Genomic DNA, 25,068 nt, shown 5'->3' on the forward strand with positions numbered 1-25,068 from the left:
CTAGACCAATCAAAGCGTAGTTCCAGATGAGCTCTCGCTCAAAGCATTCCAAATCTGCACTGATACTAAAAAATACAGATGCATTGTTTTTGGTAAGATCCTGGAGCTCATGTCCAACTTTTAAAATCTTCATTATTGCATGTGACAGATGGTTTTTAGCTGTGGAAGCGGCTCGGTGGCATCCAACGTCGATCACCGTATGGGAGTTGAAGGCGTACGGAGCTGAGAGCTGGTCCAAAAGCACACCTGCGTGCTGACCCATCTAGAAACATCAGATAAGATTATCTGTGGCCGGCGAGTTTGTTCGCATCATCGTTATTGGAGTGCAGGTGTTATCATCTACCTTCACAGCTGAGTGAGAAACGTAATGATGGCTTTTGTTTGAGCGTTTAGAGCCACAATAACACTGATGTCAATAGTGAAATATGAAGACCATCTGGTCTGCAGGCTGCAAGCACACTGTGATTTTGACCGTTGTTTAAAGATTATTGTGTATCACACTGTGTAACGGCAGAAACTATCAAATTAGGATTTGCCAGTGTTGCTCATCTGTTCAAACTGAAATGACTTTTACTGGATGATTTATTGGCCGAGGGTTCGTCCTGCATCAGGCGTTTGGCCGTGTGGTGAAGGTGTGCAGTTTGACATTCTGAAGTGTAAAATGAACTGCTGTCATATAGTCCAAAGAGAAGCCACAGGGACATTATTGTTTCAACCGGCCATTGAACAGTGTCGTAAAATCGATTACATAGAGAGATTACGGGCTGCTGTGTGACCTTGTTAGAATTCTGTTCAAAACCTGGAAATGACATTCAGCTGAGCCTGTCCTTTATATACAACCCCTGGCAAAAATTATGGAATCACCGGCCTCAGAGGATGTTCATTCAGTTGTTTAATTTTGTAGAAAAAAAGCAGATCACAGACATGACACAAAACTAAAGTCATTTCAAATGGCGACTTTCTGGCTTTAAGAAACACTATAAGAAATCAAGAAAAAAATATTATGGCAGTCAGTAACGGTTACTTTTTTAGACCAAGCAGAGGGAAAAAATATGGAATCACCCTGTAAATTTTCATCCTCAAAACTAACACCTGCATCAAATCAGATCTGCTCATTGACATTGACCCTATGCCATGACATTGACCCTACGTGTCTTTTTGCAAGGAATGTGTTCGCAGTTTTTGCTCTATGGCAAGATGCATTATCATCTTGAAAAATGATTTCATCATCCCCAAACATCCTTTCAATTGTCCAAAATATCAACGTAAACTTGTGCATTTATTGATGATGTAATGACAGCCATCTCCCCAGTGCCTTTACCTGACATGCAGCCCATATCATCAATGACTGTGGAAATTTACATGTTCTCTTCAGGCAGTCATCTTTATAAATCTCATTGGAACGGCACCAAACAAAGGTTCCAGCATCATCACCTTGCCCAATGCAGATTCCAGATTCATCACTGAATATGACTTTCATCCAGTCATCCACAGTCCACGATTGCTTTTCTTTAGCCCATTGTAACCTTGTTTTTTTCTGTTTAGGTGTTAATGATGCCTTTCATTTAGCTTTTCTGTATGTAAATCCCATTTCCTTTAGGCGGTTTCTTACAGTTCGGTCACAGACGTTGACTCCAGTTTCCTCCCATTCGTTCCTCATTTGTTTTGTTGTGCATTTTCGATTTTTGAGACATATTGCTTTAAGTTTTCTGTCTTGACGCTTTGATGTCTTCCTTGGTCTACCAGTATGTTTGCCTTTAACAACCTTCTCATGTTGTTTGTATTTGGTCCAGAGTTTAGACACAGCTGACTGTGAACAACCAACATCTTTTGCAACATTGCGTGATGATTTACTCTCTTTTAAGAGTTTGATAATCCTCTCTTTGTTTCAATTGACATCTCTCATGTTGGAGCCATGATTCATGTCAGTCCACTTGGTGCAACAGCTCTCCAAGGTGTGTTCACTCCTTTTTAAATGCAGACTAACGAGCAGATCTGATATGATGCAGGTGTTAGTTTTGGGGATGAAATTTACAGGGTGATTCCATAATTTTTTCCTCAGAATTGAGTGATTCCATATTTTTTCCTCTGCTTGGTCTAAAAAAGTAACAATTACTGACTGCCACAATCTTTTTTCTTGATTCTTATAGTGTTTCTTAAAGCCAGAAAGTTGCCATTTGAAATGACTTTAGTTTTGTGTCATGCCTGTGATCTGCTTTTTTTCTACAAAATTAAACAACTGAATGAACATCCTCTGAGGCCGGTGATTCCATAATTTTTGCCAGGGGTTGCAATAATAATCACAATAATAATAATCATAATAATGATAAATGACATTCTGCTGAGCCTGTCCTTTATATAATAATAATAACAATAATAATAATGAATGACATTCTGCTGAGCTTGTCTGTTATATAATAATAACAATAATAATCATAATAATGATAAATGACAGTCTGCTGAGCCTGTCCTTTATATAATAATAATAACAATAATAATAATGAATGACATTCTGCTGAGCTTGTCTGTTATATAATAATAATAATAATAATAATAATAATAAATGACATTCTGCTGAGCTTGTCTGTTATATAATAATAATAATAATAATAATAATATAATAATGATAATGACATTCTGCTGAGCCTGTCCTTTCTATAATATATAATAATAATATAAATATAATATAATAATAATGATAAATGACATTCTGCTGAGCCTGTCCTTTCTATAATAATAATAATAATAATAATAATAATAATAATAATGATAAATGACATTCTGCTGAGCCTGTCCTTTCTATAATAATAATAATAATAATAATAATAATAATAATAATAATAAATGGTGTTCTGCTGAGCATGTCCTTTATATAACAATAATAATAACAATATTAATAATAATAATAAATTACATTCTGCTGAGCTTGTCTGTTATATAATAATAACAATAATAATGAATGACATTCTGCTGCCTTTATATAACAATAATAACAATATTAATAATAATAATAAATTACATTCTGCTGAGCTTGTCTGTTATATAATAACAATAATAATGAATGACATTCAGCTGAGTCTGTCGTTTATGTAAAATAATAATAATAAAATAATAATATGAATGACATTCTGCTGAGCCTGTCCTTTATATAACAATAATAATAACAATATTAATAATAAAAATAAATGACATTCTGCTGAGCTTGTCTGTTATATATAATAATAATAACAATATTAATAATAAAATAAATGACATTCTGCTGAGCTTGTCTGTTATATAATAATAATAACAATATAATAATAATGAATGACATTCTGCTGAGCTTGTCTGTTATAATAATAACAATAATAATGAATGACATTGCTGAGTCTGTCGTTATGTAATAATAATAATAAAATAATAATAATAATGAATGACATTCTGCTGAGCCTGTCCTTATATAACAATAATAATAACAATATAATATAAAAATAAATGACATTCTGCTGAGCTTGTCTGTTTATATAATAATAACAATAATATAAAATAAATGACATTCTGCTGAGCTTGTCTGTTATATAATAATAATAATAACAATATTAATAATAATAATAAATGACATTCTGCTGAGCTTGTCTGTTATATAATAATAACAATAATAATGAATGACATTCAGCTGAGTCTGTCGTTTATGTAATAATAATAATAATAATAATAATAATAATGAATGACATTCTGCTGAGCCTGTCCTTTATATAACAATAATAATAACAATATTAATAATAAAAATAAATGACATTCTGCTGAGCTTGTCTGTTATATAATAATAATAATAACAATATTAATAATAAAAATAAATGACATTCTGCTGAGCTTGTCTGTTATATAATAATAATAATAACAATATTAATAATAATAATGAATGACATTCTGCTGAGCTTGTCTGTTATATAATAATAACAATAATAATGAATGACATTCAGCTGAGTCTGTCGTTTATGTAATAATAATAATAATAATAATAATAATAATAATGAATGACATTCTGCTGAGCCTGTCCTTTATATAACAATAATAATAACAATATTAATAATAAAAATAAATGACATTCTGCTGAGCTTGTCTGTTATATAATAATAATAATAAATGACATTCTGCTGAGCTTGTCTGTTATATAATAATAATAATAATAATGATAAATGACATTCTGCTGAGCATGTCCTTTCTATAATAATAATAATAATAAATGGTGTTCTGCTGATCCTGTCGTTTATATAATAATGATAACAATAATAATAATGAATGACATTCTGCTGAGCATGTCCTTTATATAACAATAATAATAACAATATTAATAATAATAATAAATGACATTCTGCTGAGCTTGTCTGTTATATAATAATAACAATAATAATGAATGACATTCTGCTGAGCCTGTCCTTTATATAATAATAACAATAATAATAACAACAATATTAATAATAATAACAATAATAATAATAATAAATGGCATTCTGCTGATCCTGTCATTTATATAATAATGATAACAATAATAATAATAATGAATGACATTCTGCTGAGCCTGTCCTTTATATAACAATAATAATAACAATATTAATAATAATAATAATAAATGACATTCAGCTGAGCCTGTCGTTTATGTAATAACAATAATAATAATAATGAATGACATTCTGCTGAGCCTGTCCTTTATATAATAATAACAATAATAATAACAATATTAATAATAATAACAATAATAATAATAAATGGCATTCTGCTGATCCTGTCGTTTATATAATAATGATAACAATAATAATGAATGACATTCTGCTGAGCCTGTCCTTTATATAACAATAATAACAATATTAATAATAATAATAATAATAATAAATGACATTCAGCTGAGCCTGTCGTTTATGTAATAATAATAATAATAATAATAAATTACATTCTGCTGAGCCTGTCCTTTATATAATAATAATAATAATAATAATAATAATAATAATAATAATAATAATAGCATCAGCACCTCCAAATCTGAGGCCATGGTTCTCGACCGGAAAAAGGTGCTTTGCCCTCTTCAGGTCGGTGGAGTGTCCTTGCCTCAAGTGGAGGAGTTTAAGTATCTCGGGGTCTTGTTCACGAGTGAGTGACGGATGGAGCGTGAGATCGATAGATGGATCGGTGCAGCATCTGCAGTGATGCAGTCGCTGTATCGGACCATCGTGGTGAAGAGAGATCTGAGTAGGGGGGCAAAGCTCTCGATTTACCGATTGATCTACATTCCGATCCTCACCTATGGTCATGAGCTTTGGCTCATGACTGAAAGAACGAGATCGCGAGTACAAGCGGCCGAGATGAGTTTCCTCCGCAGGGTGGCTGGGCGCTCCCTTAGAGATAGGGTGAGGAGCTCGGTCACTCGGGAGGAGCCCCCTGGACGCCTCGCTGGAGAGGTGTTCCGGGCACGTCCCACTGGGAGGAGGCCCCGGGGAAGACCCAGGACACGCTGGAGGGACTACATTTCTCAGCTGGCTTGGGAACGCCTTGGGGTTCCCCCGGAGGAGCTGGGGGAGGTGTGTGTGGATCGGGAGGTCTGGGCGGCTTTGCCTGAGCTGCTGCCCCCGCGACCCGACTCCGGATAAAGCGGAAGAAAATGGATGGATGGATGGATGAATAACATTATACTGAGCCTGTCCTTCATATAATAATAATAATAATAATAATAATAATAATAATAATAATAATAGACAATACAAAAGGCAATCATAGCATGAGAACATGTAGCCCGGGCTGGTACGTAAGGCACCGCAAGTTCTGTGCGACAACAGGATGTGCTACTGATCAGAATTTTACACATTAACAACTTTGAACCTAATGTATAGGAAGTTAGTGCAGTGGGGTGAATATTACTGTAACATCACTGAATTTCCAAGTCATGATGTCGAACAAAATGTTGCATGACTGCCCCAATGATTGCTTTCAGTGTTTCTTCAAGGCAATGAATTCGAAAAGATGGTACTAATGGGGCACTTTGAAAAATGTTATGGGTTGTCTTTTTTTTATTATTATTATTATTTGGCAGTGTGGGGGAGGGGTGGTATTTATGCATTTATTAAAGACGACTTTATATGATGTATAATTTTTGAAAAAAGCAATCTATATATTAAAAGCCAAATGGTCTCTGTGTATGTGTGCGTGCATGCATATGGCGTCGGTCACGGAAAAACTGGGGAGAGCTGACATTTGCCATTTGGTATACCTATGTATTTTGGGTCAATGATGAACGCTGTGAAAATGGAAAGTCGATGTGACAAATATTTTTGGAGTAATTGGGGATATTAGGTAACAACAGTGAACAATGGATGTTGATTAAATTCTGGATGCACACACCATTCCAGCAGGGGGCGGTAAATCATCTATATATTAAAGCAAAGTGGCCTCTATGTATGTGCGTGTGTGCATATAACTTCCATTACGGACAAACTGGGGAGAGCTGACATTTGCTATTTGGTAAGCTTATGTATTTTTGGGTCAAGGATGAACGCAGCGAAAACGGAACGTTGATAGGACTAATATGTTTGGAGAAAATTTAGATATTCAGTAACAACACTGAACAATGGATGTTGATAATTACATTCTGGACTCACACGCCATTCCAAATCATTATAGCAACTGCAAAATTTATTACCACCCTTGAAAAATGTCACCTACCTATTTTATAAACACTACCTAATCAAGAGCCCATGGATCCCCACGGGCAACACCTTAGTAAATATAAATGATCTTACTTTAAGTAGAAAAGAAGATTTCTGGCAACATTTTATTTTATAGAGTCCATTTCTTTTCAGCCCCTTCTTTTTGATATTTCAATTTGGCATTTATAAAGAAAACTGACAGTCTTCCTGAGAGAAAGCAAATTAAATGTCCACGTACGTAATGCACTTAAACACAGAAATAACATGGCAGTTAGTAAAAAAGGACAGAATGTTTGGAGGCATATATAAGCAGTTGTATATTTCCAAAGTAATCTTCTAAATTGTTAGCGATGCTATGTCTGGAACAACTTGCAAGGATTTTTATTACAAACCAAGATACTGCGTTTTCCCACTAATTAGCTCCAAACTACTCTCCATTTTCCAGGTTCCTGTGAACATCACGTTACATACCAAATGCTGGGATATTATTAGGAAACAGTGTGGAACCCATCAAATAAGAGCTTATTTTTCGTTTAAATCTCAACATGCTGCATTTGGTTCCACACGATGCTTAAATGGAAACTTATTTACATCTTTGTTGCTGTCTCCACAGCATGTAAAAAACAAAAAGAATCCTCTCCAAAGGTATTTCCAATCCTGTCGTTATCCTCCACCGTGACACTAACACTGTCTCTGTGCAGACACTCGACAAAAACCTGCTCAGGAAATTGATTTAAGACCTGAACAAAACGTTTTCCGAGAACGTTGTGACACAATGGTTCCTCAGTGAGCTCATGTTACCACGAGGCCGGAGTGAAAGAGGCGCAAACTGGTGAATAGTGGTTCAAAGATCTTTAAACATTTTGTGCGCAAAGACTGTATCAAGAGGGAAACGGTAATCGTAGTGACGTACAATCGCAAATCAGAAAAAGTTGGGAAGGTGTGGAAAATGCAATTACAAAACCCCTGCTGTTATTCTTACATTTACTTTAAATTTTATTTCACTCATTGAGGATACAAAGTGCTGAAAGCTTTCAGGTGTTTGTTCCATTTTTCCTTCAAACACAACTTAAAGTGTACAAGAGTATGGGGTCGTATTTCAAAATTCTCCATACTCCATTGGGGAGAGGTCAGGACTGCAAGCAGACCAGTACCCTTTTCTGGACGTCCGCAGAAAAGATGGCACCTTGAAGGCAACATGATGCTCTAAAATCTCAATGCAGTATTAATGCATCTCTACATTAATACTGCCATGACAGAAGTGTAAATTACTGTTGCCAGTGGCATGGATACAACCCTATATAGTGCAGCAACTAAGAGAATATTTAGAGCAAAATCGTGCAAATGGTGATGCAAGCACCAAAGTTGGCACAAATACTCCTTAGATATTACTAAAATGAAAAAACTGACTGGCCACTTGAATTTTCAATAGGCGGTCGGGGTCAATTTAAGAATTACACAGTGGTTAAAATTAAAAATGCTGACATTTTCAAAACTACACCACATTATTTGCCTGATCATACAGATTCCAAAAAGGTATAGTTTGGACTATCTAGGACTGAATGATCAGGAGTTATGGAGTAAAAACAGCAAAAATGGTGACAAAGGTGAGTTTCAGTTTGTACAGGGGTCAAAAGTTAAAGTTGCTCCAATTTTGGTAACAAAAAAATAAAATAAAATAAAAAAAATGATGCAAATTATTAGCTGAGTTAACAGGGATTTAAACAGGAATAGTTTGGACCATGTATGATGGTTAGTTATCATGTTACAGGGTAACATATGTCACATGTCATAGAGTCCAATGGACGTTAACCTTGTTTGACCTTTACTTTGGAGGCCAAACATTCAACACAATCAAAAATATTTCATTTATTAATCCTATTAGCTCAACCAATAATTTGCATGACTTTTTACCAAAATTGAAGGAACTTTACCTTTTGACCCCTGTACAAACTGAAACTGACCTTTGTCACCATTTTTGCTGTTTTTACCCCATAACTCCAGAACATTCAGGCATAGATAGTCCAAACTATACCATTTTAGAATCTTTACGATCAGACAAATGATGTAGTGTAGTTTTCAAAATGATTTGAGCATTTTTAATTTTGACACCTGTGTAATTCTACAATCGACGCCTACCTGGCTGCCTATTGAAAATTCAAGTGGCCAGTTGTTTTTTTAAAAAGAGTAATGTCTAAGGAGTATTTGTGCCAACTTTGGTGCTTGCCTGATTGTTTCAGTTATCTGCTGCACTAATACCTTGATAGACCATGGCTTTCGGACTTGTTGCTGAAAACAGGGTGGATGATCCTTTATGTTTGTCTTTCCATGACACGTTTCCACTGTGCGGTGGTCCAAACCAGATGCCTCTGAGCGCAGAGAAGTTGACACTGCTTCTGGACAAGCTTACTATAAAGCTTCTTTGTTTGCACGGTTAGGTTTTAAATGGTATTTGTGAATGCAACGCCACACTATAATGCTTGTCAAAGGTTTCCCAAAGTAATCCCTTACCAATGTGGTTATATCAGTTATTGATGAATGATGGCTGATGATGCAGTGCAGTCTGAGAGATCACGGGTGTTCAGCTTCGGCTTCTGCTCTGGCCCTTTACACACTGTAATATCTCCAGATTCCTTGAATCGTTTCATGATATTATGCACTGTAGACTGAGAAATATGTAAAGCCCTTCCAGGCTTTCTTTGAGGAATATTGTTTTTTTAACATTTCAAAAAATAAATAAATTTGCATTTGTTGACAAAAATGAAGAACCTCTGCCCATCTTATCTCCTCAAAGACTCACTCTTTTGTGGATACTGATATTGTAAAAGTATGTTTAAGAACCCCCCCGCACTTTTTCTATACCATCTCATTTTTTTCTGATTTGGGGTTGCACATCAAATCATAGGCATAATGAAACAACTGAAAGGAGAACGGTAATGCTAATATTTGCACAACATTTTTTTTTTTTGCTTGATTGCGCATTCAAGCCAGTTCCTCTCTGGCACATATTTCATCTTTGATTCACTGACCACCCTAATGTTTGTGTGCGCCTGCCTTTGACCATTGTTGGTTTAATGTATTTTTAATTTCCCACAAAGTGACTGGAGTCCTTGGTGACTGGTACTCCATAATTGGCTGCCTGCATGAACATCATTCAGGCTAACGAGAGAGCGGGCAGGAGCTTCTGCTGCTGCCCGCGCGAACACACACACACACACACACACACACAGGTATGTGCTCACATTTGCAAGTGAATTCATTCCAGCTTTCAGGTTTCCTCCCCCCTTTCTTTTTTAACTGCATCTGTCCTCTCAGACACAGGCACAGAAAAAGAAAGTCTCATTAAGCAAACTGGAGCTGTTTTTCCTTCCAGAGGGAGCAGACAGGAAGTGTTACCTGTGAAGTCCCGGAGCATGAATACGGCTAATACAATTAGCCACACGCGGCATATTAACGCAGATTTTAACCGCGGCTAATGCATGCGCAGACACACCAGCCAATTACCTTGTTCATTACACACATGCAATAAATAACTTTTTGAATTTCATAAATCATATTAAGAACTCTTTATAAGTTTAACTTGAGAAACCTTGCTAGCTTTCAAGGCTTTTTAAACAGCGTGGCGTTCGGAGCGTGCCGCAGCGACCGCGCATGTGAGATACGGACTAGAATCATGATTTATGCTTCGACTTGCCTTAAAGAATTTGAAATGATTGGCCTGGTCTTTTCATCAAAACCAAAATAACCTAGAGCACCACGCCTCTGCCAACACTAGTATCCAATTCCACAAATTTTTACCTTGGAAAAAAATGTCAAGGTCAAAGTCCTGTAAGAAGTGGCTTTTCATAAGCTAAATTATACCAAATATAGATTAAAAGGGCTTTTCAATGTTAAAATCAAAATCCACAATATGGTCATCTGCGGATCAAACTTAAGTCTATTCATTGAGAGTGCCAGTTTGCAACTCATTGTCAAAAGAGTGACTGGAAGACTTTTGATTGAAATATAGTGCAAAATGTACACCAAATGGGCTTTTCAATATAAAATTCAAATGTCCACAAAATCCACAATCCAGATCAGATCCAGATAAAACTTTATTCAAATATGAGAGTGATTGGGGCATGTTTGATTAAGATATAATGTAAAATATACATTAAATGGGGTTTTCAAAGTTAAATTTAAATGACCACAAAATCGTAACCTGGATCAGATCTGGATCAAACGTCGTCAGTTGATAAAAGATACCATCCTACATAACGTTCACAAATACAAAAGAAATATCAGCTTTTTTTTTTATAGAGCTATGAATTTTTCAAAATTTATTCACTGTTAAACAGGGATTTTTTCCAATTTTGCAAGATTTTTCCTGACTTTGACCTCTGAAGTATGACTTTGGAAAATGAATCAGTTCTTGCTTATGAGGATATGAATCTTCAGCAAAAATTTCATAATGATATTTGAAAATTTGGGGGCTCCAGGCTGTTCACAAACAGACAAACACGGGTGAAAACGTAACCTTCAACTTCGTTAGTGGAGATGATGAAGACGTAGCGGTGGAGTTGCAGACGACACAACGGACAAATGTGATGTGATACATTTGCTTCTGTCCTGTGGAATATGTAGAAGAGAAGGAAATGACACAAACACAGAAAACAAGCAGTAGCCAACAAGAGTTCAGTTGTATATATTTATATTTATATATATATGATTTATTTACACTTTGTATTTACAGATTTTTTTCAAAATCTCCTCTGTACACATTTTTAAACTCAAGAACAACTGCCACCCACACGCTCCAGTACGATTACTCAAGAGAGAAAAGATGCAGTGATTTGTGTTTTTTCAGTTTGGTTTGAAGAAGTCGAGCAAAAGAGATTTAAAGAAATAAAAGCAGCTGAACGTCTGATGTAAAGCATCGTGCCTGAAGATATTCACGTATTTAACAGGAAGCAGGTTTCAGCCCCCCCACATCCTCGACCTTCATCACTACGGAACAAAGTAATTGATACCACGCGTGTTGATTAAACTTTCTTCTGCTGACAAACACCCCGAGTAGGCGGTTAATCTTTCTAAAAGGGGACATTTACGAATTAGGGGGCGGAGACAGAAAACACCTATAGTTTCACTTCCATTCCAAAATTATTTTCGACACTGCACAAAACGTGTGTTCACAGTCGCAGTTTTGCACTGCTTACCGCCCCAAAACTGGCTGTGGTGCTACGGAAAAAACCCTTAATGCTAAAGATAGCATTTGACAGCTCACGCGTCTTTTTGTATTATTATTAGTGTCATTGCTAGCATCATCACTGCACTCCTCAACTGATTGGCTGCTCCTTCAGAAGTAATTGCTGTCTTTGATCGAAGTTCAATGAATGATGTTTGAAAGCGGTACGCCTCTATGGCGTGCACTGCTAGCAAGGAGAAACGCAAATTTAACGGCGACAATGCGAACACAACCCCGCAATCTAAATGTGAACCACAACAAAACAGCAGAGAAAATTGGAACTCGAATTTAACATCAGTTGTGAAATACTGTTGAATTTCTACTCGGAAGACCTACGATGCTATGCTAACAGGCTAAAAATTAGTGGCTTCTTCTACGCTGCTCTTTCTGGCATTGAATGTTGCACTGCCCCCAGTGGCGAACTACAGGTAACCCTCTGTGCACATCCAGAAGTAAGAGTCAGTGTGTTTCACATGGTTCATTTGCACAAACTCACCAAAAACAGGAACTCTTATTTATGACTTTGTACTCTTGAGTTCCGGCTTTGTTTCCCCACTAACAATAAGGCAACACACAGTCTTAATTAATAACTGGATAATCAATGTCAAGTTTGAGCTGTTTGTATAACAAACACTTGGCAGAAATGTAAAAAAACTAAAACCCAAAAGATTTCTGTCTTCTCAAAGGATCGCAGCAGAATTTGATGTCACAAACTGGGACGATATCTCACGTCTCCGCAATCAGGCACAACTTTAAAAAAAAGCCCATGTATACAGAATAAAACCCACCAAAAAACACAGGTGTTTAAAATGTTGATTGCAAGAGAAGAACTCACACATCATGACAGAGGAAGGAAACCTTACAGACTTTGAGATTAAGTGTATTTTTTTTTTTTGTTGTTGCTGCAGAGCAGCAGATTGTGAATGTTTACAAAACCGATCAAACAAGCAGCAACTCTCCCATTTCGAATGGAACAAAAGCAGTTTGCTCCTTCACGCACCAGGTTGGCTGGCAGAGTTCCACACATGGATCTAACGGTTTTTTATGGGTGGAATTTTCCATGTAACTAAGGTTCAATAAATTTGGAATGACCACCAAGTCAGATATAATTTAGCAAATACACTTTCAGCCACTGCACAGTAAAACCTGGACACATCTTCATCCCACTAAGACTGTTACAAAAGGGTATATAACTGTTGATGCTGCTATCAATAATTAGTAATTATTATTCTTGCAGCCATACAAACTGGGAATTGTTGATGAATCGCGGTTTTATCGTGTTTTATATTATGATACTGGCCGGTCCAAAGAGAAACTGAGTGAGGACAGCGTTTCGACTTTTACAGGAACTGTGTCCAGCACATTAGTAGCCTGTAACTGCAACAGTCATGACTGATTTGTACTCCATAAATATCAGAAGGTGTAAACGACAATACTGAGTCAGAATAAAATAGATATTTTTGTGGCCAGTTTGGAGCCTTTCGTATGTGATCAAATAAAATTAACTAAAAAGGGAAAAAAACAGACGGCTAATCCTATATAGGCCCTGAGGCTCGCTGGTGCCTGTGCTTATCTTGGATATTGCTGAGTAATGGAGACCCTTTAGATGGGACTCCAGTCCATCACAGGTCACTTCGCCAGCCAAGGCTGATACCCGTTTACAGCTGGGTGGAGTGGAACAACGTAGTGTTGAAGTGGCCTAAATTAATTTGAATCTGAGCTTACAAATTCGATCACTGATGGACAGTGTCGTGCAAAAATCCATAAAGACGCTGCAAACAATGAAAAACTCTGAAATATAAAATAGCTTTCGATAAAGTGCTCATCGCAAAAGCGTAACTGATAAATATCTGGTGTGACTACCATTTACCTTCAAACTGAATTCAACTGAAGGTTTTATAAGATCATGTTGATCAGTTCATTATTGAAAATTTCCTCTGTGGAATCAGTTTTCGGGTTGCAAAGCTACAAAAAAATCCATCACCTGAAAAAGACAATCTTTAATATTCTCGACAAAATTTGTCATTTGTTCTTATGATTAGTATTTTTGGACTTACATTTACACAAAAAAGGGGCATCTTCATGGATGAACGATTGGTTTTTGCACAATACTTCATAGGGGTGGAATGTACTACCTCCACGATACGATATACCCATCTTGATTCCATATTTATCACCATACATGGTTATATTGTTCTTCAATTATGTAGAAAGTGATTTGTGGTGAATCTTTATAGAAACAAATTATTCTTAAGTATAACTTATAATCCTTGATGCTATTTGTTTGCTGTCTGCATATGGTATTTTATAAATCATTTATGGTTCTTCTGCAAGATGTTATTTCTTCCAGGCAGTAATGCCTTTTTATGGTATCGCGATACTCATTAAAAAAAGATACAATTTGATACAGACCCTACAACGCAATTATCAAAATACACTGTGTATCATCGTACCACTTGTACTTTGTGTTTGCTTCATATAATCAACAATTCCATACAAATTACTTGGCATTACTCTGAAATTACACCACCTTTTGAAAACTAAATCTGGATTTCTTCCTTCAAGAAACACTCCTGAGATGAGCTGGATGTCCTGTGCCCCCAGGAGGAGGCGTCAGTTTCGGAATTTAATGGTAATTTGATGTTATTCCTGACCCAGTATTCGTGCGTTTGGATTTTCTATGTAAGTGCATTAATTCCAACTATTTTTCCATTATAAATATGTGGGTTTCGGGTTGGTTTGTACCTGAATTAGTCTGAATTAGTGGCTCTCTGGTTCTTACTGTGCTTTAAGTGTGTGCACACGTGTTGTGAGGTAGTCCCAAGTTAAAAAAAAAAAAAAAAGAGAGAGGAGGAACACCAAACAAGAGGAGGCCCTTCATATAGGAACCGGACACTTTCATACTCGTAATGGCTTCTTACTTCTATTAATGTAATTCCAGGAGACTGAAGCCTTTTCCCGCCGTTTGTCCGACACCGGAACACCGACGTCGCAGCGCGGGTGTAAAGGTGAGAACAAAGCGGTGGCTGATGTGTGAGTTTTGTGAAAGCAGGGAGAAGTCTCCCCCCCTCACAAACTAAATCTCTTTCAACAGTTTTTCTCAAAGAAGTCCGTTTTCATCCTGGTGAAAACGAGAGAAAAGCGAAGCGAGAGGCGCTCAAGTATGTAAACCAACAACTTTCATTGTCTTTGCAACTGAAAAGAAGCTCGTCATTTAGCCTTTGGGAAGAAAAAAAACATGTACTGCCGTTGGACTGGAAAGAAGAAGAGAAATGTGTGTATCTGAGCCCGACTGCCTCCCCGGACCTGCACGAGGCCTGAGGTTGTACTGCGGAGGCGGCGACTCGAGCCAACCAAACGTCGGCCAAAAGTCTCAGGTTCTTCAGTGGGGGGGGGGGGGGGGGGGGGGGGGGGGGGGCGCGGCTTGGAGGTCGAGGACTGCAGGAGTGCACGTTTCAGAGCAGATCAGAAATTTTTTTTTTTTTAAAAAACAGCTCCACATCAGTATGTTAGAATGCTGGACTGCGGGGTTAACAAAATGAGCGGCCTCGGAGTCCAGCGGGAAGAGTGCGGCAGAGGAAGGGGCAGGAGGAGGAGTGGAAAGGGCCGCCGAGAACCGCCGCTTATCATCTTTTGTAGTGGTTGGGGGCGTCGGCGAAGGCGAACTTCAACCTGTAGGCTTCGGCCAGTAGCACGCTCACTTCCTCGTTGCCCCAGTGCATTGTGGGAAGGTTCTGCAGAAGGATCATCAGACCCTGTCAGAGAGAGAAAAAAAATACCTGACTGTGAGAAATGAAAATTAGGGAATACACAACAGTCCCGAATCAAAATTGACATTCCGTTTCTTGCATTCTAAATATCTTGGAAACGCCGGGATTTGGTGTCGAGGAAATCACATGGGGAAAGCCGCGGACTGAACCCAAGGAGTTAAAAATGATTCAAAAGCAAAGTAAGGAATCACATCAAACAGATATTTTGGGTGTGTGTGTGTGCCAGCTGATACTCAAAGCGGTTTAATAACAGCTGTGAGAGGAGAAAGAGGTAAACAGAAAGAACAAAGTGTCAAATGTAATTCCGTGGAGCTCAAGCTTTTCCCCGGATTCCTCTTCTGGACATTAGTGTTTGTACACACACGTACACACACACACACACGTACACACACACACACACGTACACGTACACACACACACGTACACACACACACGTACACACACACACGTACACACACACACACACACACACACACACACACACACACACACACACACACACACACACACACACACACACACACACACACACACACACACACACACACACACACACACACACACACACACACACACACACACACACACACACACAGGTTCAATCTCCTGGACTAAGACCCTTTCGCTCTCAAAGGGGAATGAGACCGGTTAGCAATAAACCAGACTGGGCGTGTGGGAATGTGTGTGTTTCTGTGGATCGCTGTCCAAAGCGCTTTCATCGTCAAGGTCCAAATCACTGCCGTGACAACAGGGTTTGCAACCAATCAGGGTGTTGATAATCACATCACGGGGTTAACTGTGTCTCCTGCTGTTCACACTCTTCCAACTGTCAAGCAGTCTGCAAAGGATGCAACCCTTCATACTGGTAGTTGGGCTACTGATATGTAGACCTGGGTTTGATTCCTGGTCACGCTACCAGTCTGTGTCCTCAGACAAAATACTCGAATGGACTTGTGTCCCATTTTGGGGAGTTGGACACTCATCCACTTCATGCTATGGAGTTTTGCGATAACCACCAACGAATCTCAGGGCGTGTCTCGGCCTTCGCCGTATCGTAGTGTGCTTGAATGTGACTTTATTTCGTACATTCCCCACGCGTATAAAGTCAAACTACACAAGGACTTGCTACTTAAGTGGGTATTTATTACAGCACAGCACTCCTACACATTAAATTTAAGGTGTTTGGCTCCATAAATTTTTTCTTCTCCCCCCCACCTTGCTCGTTTTAATGAGCCGGTGCGATGACCCCAATGCCTTCTCGACCAAAAAAAAAGTATTTGTATTCTGTGGAAGGGTGGAAAGTTACGAGACTCCTTCAACTCATTAAGCTCAAAGCTCTGCCATGCCAGATAAAATTTACACATGAGACAGCGACTCAGTGTCACCTTTGGATTCTCAGTGACCCTAAGAGATAAATCCACCTCAGCTGCGCTGGGGGCCGCAGGTGAAAACAACAAACAGATACAGTGTCACTTTTCTTTGCGCTACCGGGAAACTAGTTGGAAAGAATTGCAATGATGGGCTTGGAATGTTTTGAAACCATTCCGGGAATTCGCAGCCTGAGTGAGCGCCGTTAAAAACCCCAAAATGTGCCTCCGGCGTCATAAAATACAAACCAGTCGTGTGGACTGAAGAGTCAGATTTCTTGTAAAGCACGGTGGCACGTAACCATTATCGAACTCCGTTGTCTCGTTAATTCTGCACTTAAAACGCTATTGTACATGGTAAGAGGGAGAACGGAAAAGAAAATGACCTCAAGTTTGACTGTGAAAGCTCGACCTCATGGCTTCGACCTTGCTTTCTGAAAGATGAAGTATTTTCACTTTGAGGCATGGTGAGATGAACGGAGGAGTGAACAGACGGCGAGATCGGAATTCTGCTCTACTTCCTCTCATCTCTATGCAGCGGAGCATCCGTACAGCTAACCCTTTCTTACACACACACAAGCACAAATCTATTTTTTCAATCCTAAACTCAGTCCTTGAATGTGCGGCTTTTCTCTGTTAACAGTTGGAGAACTGTGGTGCCTTCCTACAGGACGTAGGAATTATCCTTTTATGCCAAACTATTAAACCAATTACACATATAAAATACAGAAACACCATCACAAGGGGGTTGGGGTGGTGGTGGTGGGGGCATTACTTTGAATAGTTTGAATAATTTTTGTCAATACCTCAAAAGATAATGCAAATATCTTGATTAAAGTCTGACTTGTGTCTTGTGGCCTGTCTATTGTCAACGTGTCAATCCAAGTCTAGCAGATCCTTGGTTACCTGTAAAATGACAGTTGTATGCAAACGTTTGGGCACCCCTGATAATTTTCATGATTTTCCTTTATAAATCATTGGTTGTCTGGATCAGAAATTTCAGTTAAATATATCATATAGCAAAGGAACACACTGATATTTGAGAAGTGAAATGAAATTTCTAGTATTTACAGAAAGTGTATTTAAACAAAATTGGGCAGGTGCATAAATTTGGGCACCCTTGTCATTTTATTGATTTGAATACATTTAGCACTAATTATTGGAACACAAAATTGGTTTGGTAAGCTCATTGGCCCTTGACCTCCTTACACAGGTGAATCCAATCATGAGAAAGGGTATTTAAGGTGGCCATTTGCAAATGTTTCCCCTCTTTGCATCTCTTCTAATGAGTGGCAACATGGGAGCATCTAAACAACTCTCAAATGACCTGAAAACAAAGACTGTTCATCATCGTGGTTTAAGGGAAGGATACAAAAAGCTATCTCAGAGATTTCAGCTGTCAGTTTCCACTGTGAGGAACATAGTGAGGAAATGGAAGACCACAGGCACAGTACTAGTTAAGGCCCGAAGTGGCAGGCCAAGAAAAATCTCAGATAAGCTGAAGCGAAGGATGGTGAGAACATCGTCAACCCACAGACCTGCTCCAAAGACCAACAACATGATCTTGCTTCAGATAGTGTCTCTGTGCATCGTTCAACTATATAGGTAGTTAACAAGCTAGGCTATGCTGGGCACATTGTTTAGCCTAATCATTATCTAACTGGAGCTAGATAACTATTTTCAACTTTATTCCTCTTTATATGCTGGCCTGTCCTTCAAACATTGAGAAGTTGATGTCAAAAACCAACATTTATAACGTACATACCACAATGTTTACCTCTTTTGGTTAGAAACAGGGAGACGACACCAACAGGAAGAGGATAAAAATTGAGAGAGGTGCATCCATGTTGGTGTAACTCAACAGTAAGACTCACTGAATTTCATCAACCTACGAATTGGTGGAAGCAACTCAAGAATAAATCTGCTAAACTACTGACATGTAGTTTTTTGGGACAGTAAACAGCTGGGCCTCAAATATAAAACGTGCTCCTTGCGGATGATGTTCACGTAACACCTGTGACACGAAGCTGAATGAACATTCAGGGAGAAAATTCACCATTTTTATGAATCAACAATAGGCACTAATTACTGTGCTACAGGAAAAGGACCAACCAGCATCTAATCAAATGCTGCAGCAGTAACACCACACACCCGTACGCACTCAAACACAGACCCACAGTGACGGAGGAACTTCATTAAGAGCCTATTTCTACATGGTAACCATCTGTTGGCCATCACTTCTGTTGGGCTAATGACTTTAATACGCTTTAATTGCATACATCTCGCTGTCGGGGGGGAAATGCTGCACATCGTCCACGCAGGTGGCAGTGCTCTAAACTGTGTGTGAAATTCAACGTATGTTTGCATCTGGTGTGGTGCTGCGCACCAAAATAATTAAAGCCTTGGAAGAACAGAGTTGGTAAGCGGCGACAATACGAAAGCAGAGAACGTGTGCTGCAGGGAAGAAACGAGGTCAGACAGTAAATTGGAGGATGGAAAGAGTGTGTGTGTGTGTGTGTGTGTGTGTGTGTGTGTGTGTGTGTGTGTGTGTGTGTGTGTGTGTGTGTGTGCGTCTACCCCTCGTTACATGTCTGGATGCTTGTGTTTGTTCGGGCATATATATCCATTTATTCCGCAATACTCACACTCACATTGATCCGCCACAACTGTATGCAGTAAAATAGGGGGGAAAAAGGCAATTAGCTCACCATCTCCTACGCTTGGCGAGGCTTAAAGTGCTTAATGGGTACTGATACAGAGAGGAAAGCAGATTGTCAATAGACTTGGTACTAATGCTCTTTCCAAGGAAAATGGGGCGACAATGGTTACAGACGGCCAAGGACGTAGTTAAGTGTGATACACTTGAATCCAAATCTTTATTTTTAAAACCAAACTCTTTACAAGGCTAAGCCTGTTTCACAGCATCAATTACGTCCTCTGTACAACTGCTCAAATATTTAATGTCAATTCATCAGTATCTTCATGCTAGATAAATAACTGTTAGAAAAAAAAAAGATTTAAATGTCAAGTGTGAGATTAAAGTTATAATCATGACAAAAGTTATTACAACAATGTATTATAAAGAAAAAGGAAACATATTTTTAAAGACTGTCGTAATATTTTGAGAACCTATCAGTATTACCAGTAAACGAGTGTAACATCTGTGATGAAAGAGTAACCTGCTACTTAACATAAAAGAAAGGCCTATGTAGTACCACACAAGTTTTAGACGCCCCTTATTTTGATAAAATGTAGACTTTTTCAAATTGAAGCATTTCCATTTGCAAAACATTAATATTTACAGTTTGTTCGATACTCTCACACTGGTTTTCTGGGGGTGACTGAGGAGCAGATGGAGCTTTGGTGGCTGCTGCCATAATTAATCTGGTTGCACATTTTGATGATCTGCATGTAGATCAGTTTATTCGCTAAATAGCTTGTCACCTCAATAGCAAAATGCCAGTTTCCAGCGTGCCTGGCTCTTAAAGGTAATTACAGACATTACCATCCATTTCAACCTATGAGTTACTTTGAGCTTTGATTTTACGCCATTTTATGCCTCTTCAGCCACAGACTGCTCCTTCCCAACAGACTGAAAAGCTCCTCACTCAGTGGGAGGAGGAGTAACAGGAAGACAGGGGAGGGGAAGGAGAAGAACAGTAGTAGCCAGTAAACCAGTAGTGAGCAGTATTTCTGGTATATATATGTGTGTATTTATATTTACAAATTGTTTTTTACTTTCACTTTTAATATGCTGTGTGCTTCTTACCCTGTGTGCTGGAATACAATGCTGCTGGAACCGCAATTTCCCTGAGGGAGTCTTCCCAAGAGATTAATACAATTCTATCTTATCTAAATTGCAAAATTATAGTTATAGGTATAGATAGTCAAGATAGGGCCCTCAATCTCTGTTATTAAGTTTAATAATTACATTTCTTTAAGCTTGTTGTGTTTGACTGTATTTTCATGTTGTACACCACTTTGGATGGTGTGACCTGAACATGTTTTATAAATAACAATATTACCATTTTCCATTAAATGAGATAAGAATGAGTTGGAAAACATCATGTTGAGCTTGATGTTGCCATTAGTTGTCTGTGCTGAAGCTTCAAATGTGAGCAGAAACGATATTAACACAGTGACTGAAGCTATCAGGCGTGCGCATGGCTTCTGCTGAACTCGCATAAAAATAAAACTCAAAGCTCGTGCTGCCTGTGAACCAAATAGCCTATTTGCCGGCAGAATGAGATGTCGAGTCGGGCGAGGTGTCATGATGTTCGTCCTGTGGTTTTGACCGCCGCGCCCAGCAGCGAGCGGCACCAGCCCAGGAGAAATTAATGGCAGATAAATGACAGGTGCGCTGTGCGCAAACACAACAGAGGGAGAAAAAAACAAACAAACAAACGGGAGCGGAGGATTCTTCCACATGCATGATTCCCACCTCTGACCTCTTGAAGCCAACATGTCTGCACGAGCGTGCACGCAGGTGAACACATGGTGACTCCGAGCCTACGTGTGCGAACACTCCAGGTTGCTGCTGCCGCTGGTGGTAATGGTGTTTTGCAGCACCCTGAGGTGTAATGGGCCTAGGCACAGCTCTGTCAGGGCCATTAGCTTGCTGTAGTTCATATAATTACACAAAATGGGCACTCTGGCAAACAGTGGGTACTAATGTAGGAGTGGGGCACTGTAGCATGCGGAGGTAAGAGCCGACAGGATGACACGGCCAAGTCAGCTTGTTAAAAAAAAAACCAAAAGAAAAAGGGTGTGTGTGGACATTCTGATTAACACATAGCGGGACCGTTAGGTAACATTGTAGTTTTGCTGCCAGGACTGAAATCTTTGTCTGTTTTAATGAATTATTTTTTTTTTTTTGTGCCATATTGCATCCAGACAGCGCGCTGCAGTGTTCCATTGACGTATATGTTGCCTTCGTAAAACATGAAGCAGGTTTCCGTGGTCTTGATTTTGCACGAAACAAGTCAAACATGCCTTCATCATATGCGCTTATACGAGGTCGTCTCATTTACTTCACGAGACGCTTTTGCCGCATAGTTGCTGCACTGTCACCAGCCGAGAGGCAGGATGGATCTGTGCTTTCGTATTTTCGGACACCGAATTCTGAGCAGCCATCTGAACCTCATGGTGGAAATTAAGACTCATCGTTATTCCAATCTTCCTTTGTTTGATTTTGGTGAGCCCGCCCTCACTGCAGCTTCAGGGTCCCCATTCTTAGCTGACAGCAGCAGCACCTGGTGTTGGTCTTCTGCAGCTGTCGACCATCTGGTTGGACTTGGTTGGTTGGTTATAACGAGTGGTTGTTTGATGTGATGGAGCCTTTCTAACCAGTCAGCCATCAACAACGTGATTTCAAAGAATGACAACAAGAATGTTACTCTGGTTTCGGAACACTCTGTTGACCCGAGAGATGCTTGTGTGTGAAAATCTCAACAAAGTGGCAGCCAATCAACCTGTGCCCACGACCAACAACCCCACTTAAATCAACATCTTCATTCTGACGCTTGGTTTAAACTTCTTGACCATATCTACATGCCTAAATGTATTGTGTTTACAAGTAGGAAGTCCTATACAAGCCCTGAGTCATGTCGGGTCGTTGTTTATCCCTGGATACTGTAACATAAAGAAGACGACAGTGTACAAGTACTGGACTCCAGTCCATCACAGGTTACTTCACCAGCCGAGGCTGACACCCATGTATAGCTTAGATGGCCTGGGAGGATTCAGATGAAGTTTCCTGACAGCCTAAACAACAAATCCTGGTCCATGTACTCACAGATCCACATGCACTCCTCATGTTTCTTTAATGTCCAATAATAATGTATAAGTAATGTACTTTGGGTCTTGATTAAGCATGTTTCCAACATTTTTGCTTCCTCAAAGTGCCACCTTTTACACAGTTTGTGTATCCGCTACATCTAACACTTTACCTCTGTTTATCTTAAAGTCATGTATTTTAGAAATGGGCTTCATAATAAAAGCATTTTAACGTCAAACCGGTCGAAGAGCATTATTGCTACAGGCAGCACGTCAACGTGGTCAAGCTAACAGCTGAACCTTCCCGCAGTTGGATGTGACAAAAGTCTGACTTGCATCACTATTTATTGATTCTACGACACGTACTTTTGTAGTGAAACCATAACGGTGTAATTTCTCCCGGCTCTTTATGTAATTTACTGCCCCTTACCAAGAACCAAACCATTGTATTCCTCATTTTGGATTTATTAAAGGTCAAAATGAAAACCAGAAACCCATCTTGTGAAAGGCTCAGACAGCACTTTTTACATAATGTGGGCGCTTACAGTGGGTGTGGTTTAGTCTCACATTTCTAATGTTACACAGATAAGGGGAGCCCTCCCTGTATCTAAAACTTAGACATAAGTGATGGAAGTGACACTTAGCTCTTATTTTTAAACTTTAAACCAGATCCCAGAGACTTCTAATCAAATACCAAAGGCAAATACTTGATAAGTAACATAAAATAAGGAATTAGCACAGATATTACCTAACAACGGCAAACTTAATTTTGTGTTGTGATGAGCTGAATGCACATAAATATAACAAATAAAACAAGCATCCAAACATTATTTGCCATTTCTTCACAGAATAAGTCTCTGCCGCATTGCCACAACTCAACCAAAGTGCTCCGCGGTGTCTTTGCCATTAGTTTGGTTTCTCAAACCCTAAAGTGCAAAACTTTGCACACAGCTCTGACAGTGCTTGTGAGATGGGTGTAAATTATTCGGGATGACCGTGCATTGACATTCATGTATTTTTCCGAGATTAATATGCATCAAATCAGCGTTGGGCCAAAACTGTAGAAAACAGTCACTCTTGAAGTTTTGTTCCCCTGAAAGAGAAAGCTATGGAGATATGTAAAAACTGTAGGAGTGTGACTAAAGCACGAAAAGGGACGGTGGTTATACTGACTGAAACATTTCAGTACACACAGATCATGAGTTGTGGGTGTTTGGTGCTGAGGCTATCTAACCCGGGCAGATGACTCACAGAAATACACATTTTTTATGGCTGAATTTAAAGTTAAGCTATACAAACATTCCTCCATGACAAAGAGGTCTTACTAGATCTCTGTGCTGTCAATAGTCCAACCTCACATTCAATGGACATGAGTTTTGCTTCCAATCAGCACCAGTCAATGCCAGACAAGTTCTCAATCTTTGGCACTCAAAAACAATCCAACTGCTAAAACAGCTGTCTGGGCTTCTTGTGTGTACTGAAGCATTTACAGTGATATTTTTAGTTTTCAAAAGAAAAAAGTTAAAAGCTCAAGATCAGCCAGTTTTCTTGTTTCAATTGATTTTATGCACAGTGGCTTTGTTGTTATTTGTAATATTTTCAAAGTTCAGTTTCATTCCTAGCTGACTACCACACTCGCACGCTGGAACACCCAGGGCGTTCTGCTCGGAACTATGCCTAAAAGGGGAAGGCTGATGCATGGGTGCATTGGCAATACTGCATTCGATGGAATGCAGTATCTTAGAGTTACCCAGGTTCCAGCTAATGGGCTAACTTCTTAGTTCAGGTGTTTTATTAAAGCATATTTTTGGGGATTGTGTAGCCGTTTTCTTGACGAGTAACTGCATCAAACGTCATCAAGCTAACAGTACCAAAGAATACCTAGTACATCTAGTCACCATAGGTCACTAATTAGTGTTCGTCTCTCAATTAAACAGTAATACAGGAAGCACTAGTAGCTGAAGGACTTGGAATTTCACTCTGCAAACATGTTTTCCCAAACACCTCTGTCCATGGACCTCATGACTCCACAAGCTCTTCACGGGCGCCACCTGAACTCAATGGCTGAGGACCTAGACACGTGAACGCCCCTGCTGACAGTAGGGCTGCAACAAACGATTATTTGGATCATCGATGAATCTGATGGGGTTTCGACATGATTAACTGATTAATCAGATTAGCGGGGAATTTTTAAAAAATGTGCCAGGGAAACAATTTTTCTCTTCTTCCATCACTTTATTTAACAACAGAACATT

General features: G+C 38.9%; 1 protein-coding gene and 1 long non-coding RNA gene across 3 annotated transcripts in view; one reads left to right on the plus strand and one right to left on the minus strand.

Annotated features, from left to right (window-relative positions):
• Positions 1–6,823: 6,823 nt before the first annotated feature.
• Positions 6,824–14,728, plus strand: LOC117503755. Its single transcript, XR_004558653.1, has 3 exons — positions 6,824–7,322; positions 9,776–9,907; positions 11,410–14,728. It is a non-coding gene; the product is annotated as an uncharacterized LOC117503755 (long non-coding RNA).
• tbc1d22a (TBC1 domain family, member 22a) overlaps positions 12,942–25,068 on the minus strand; it is a 234,183-nt gene continuing 222,056 nt past the window's right edge. For both annotated transcript variants that reach the window (XM_034162984.1, XM_034162985.1), the window contains exon 14: positions 12,942–15,656. In XM_034162984.1, coding sequence (XP_034018875.1) covers positions 15,528–15,656 — 129 coding nt within the window. In that variant the 3' untranslated portion in view covers positions 12,942–15,527. The remainder of the gene's footprint in view (positions 15,657–25,068) is intronic.

Source organism: Thalassophryne amazonica, chromosome 22 (assembly GCF_902500255.1).
Source record: "Thalassophryne amazonica chromosome 22, fThaAma1.1, whole genome shotgun sequence".
In the NCBI taxonomy this organism is placed as follows: Eukaryota; Metazoa; Chordata; class Actinopteri; order Batrachoidiformes; family Batrachoididae; genus Thalassophryne; species Thalassophryne amazonica.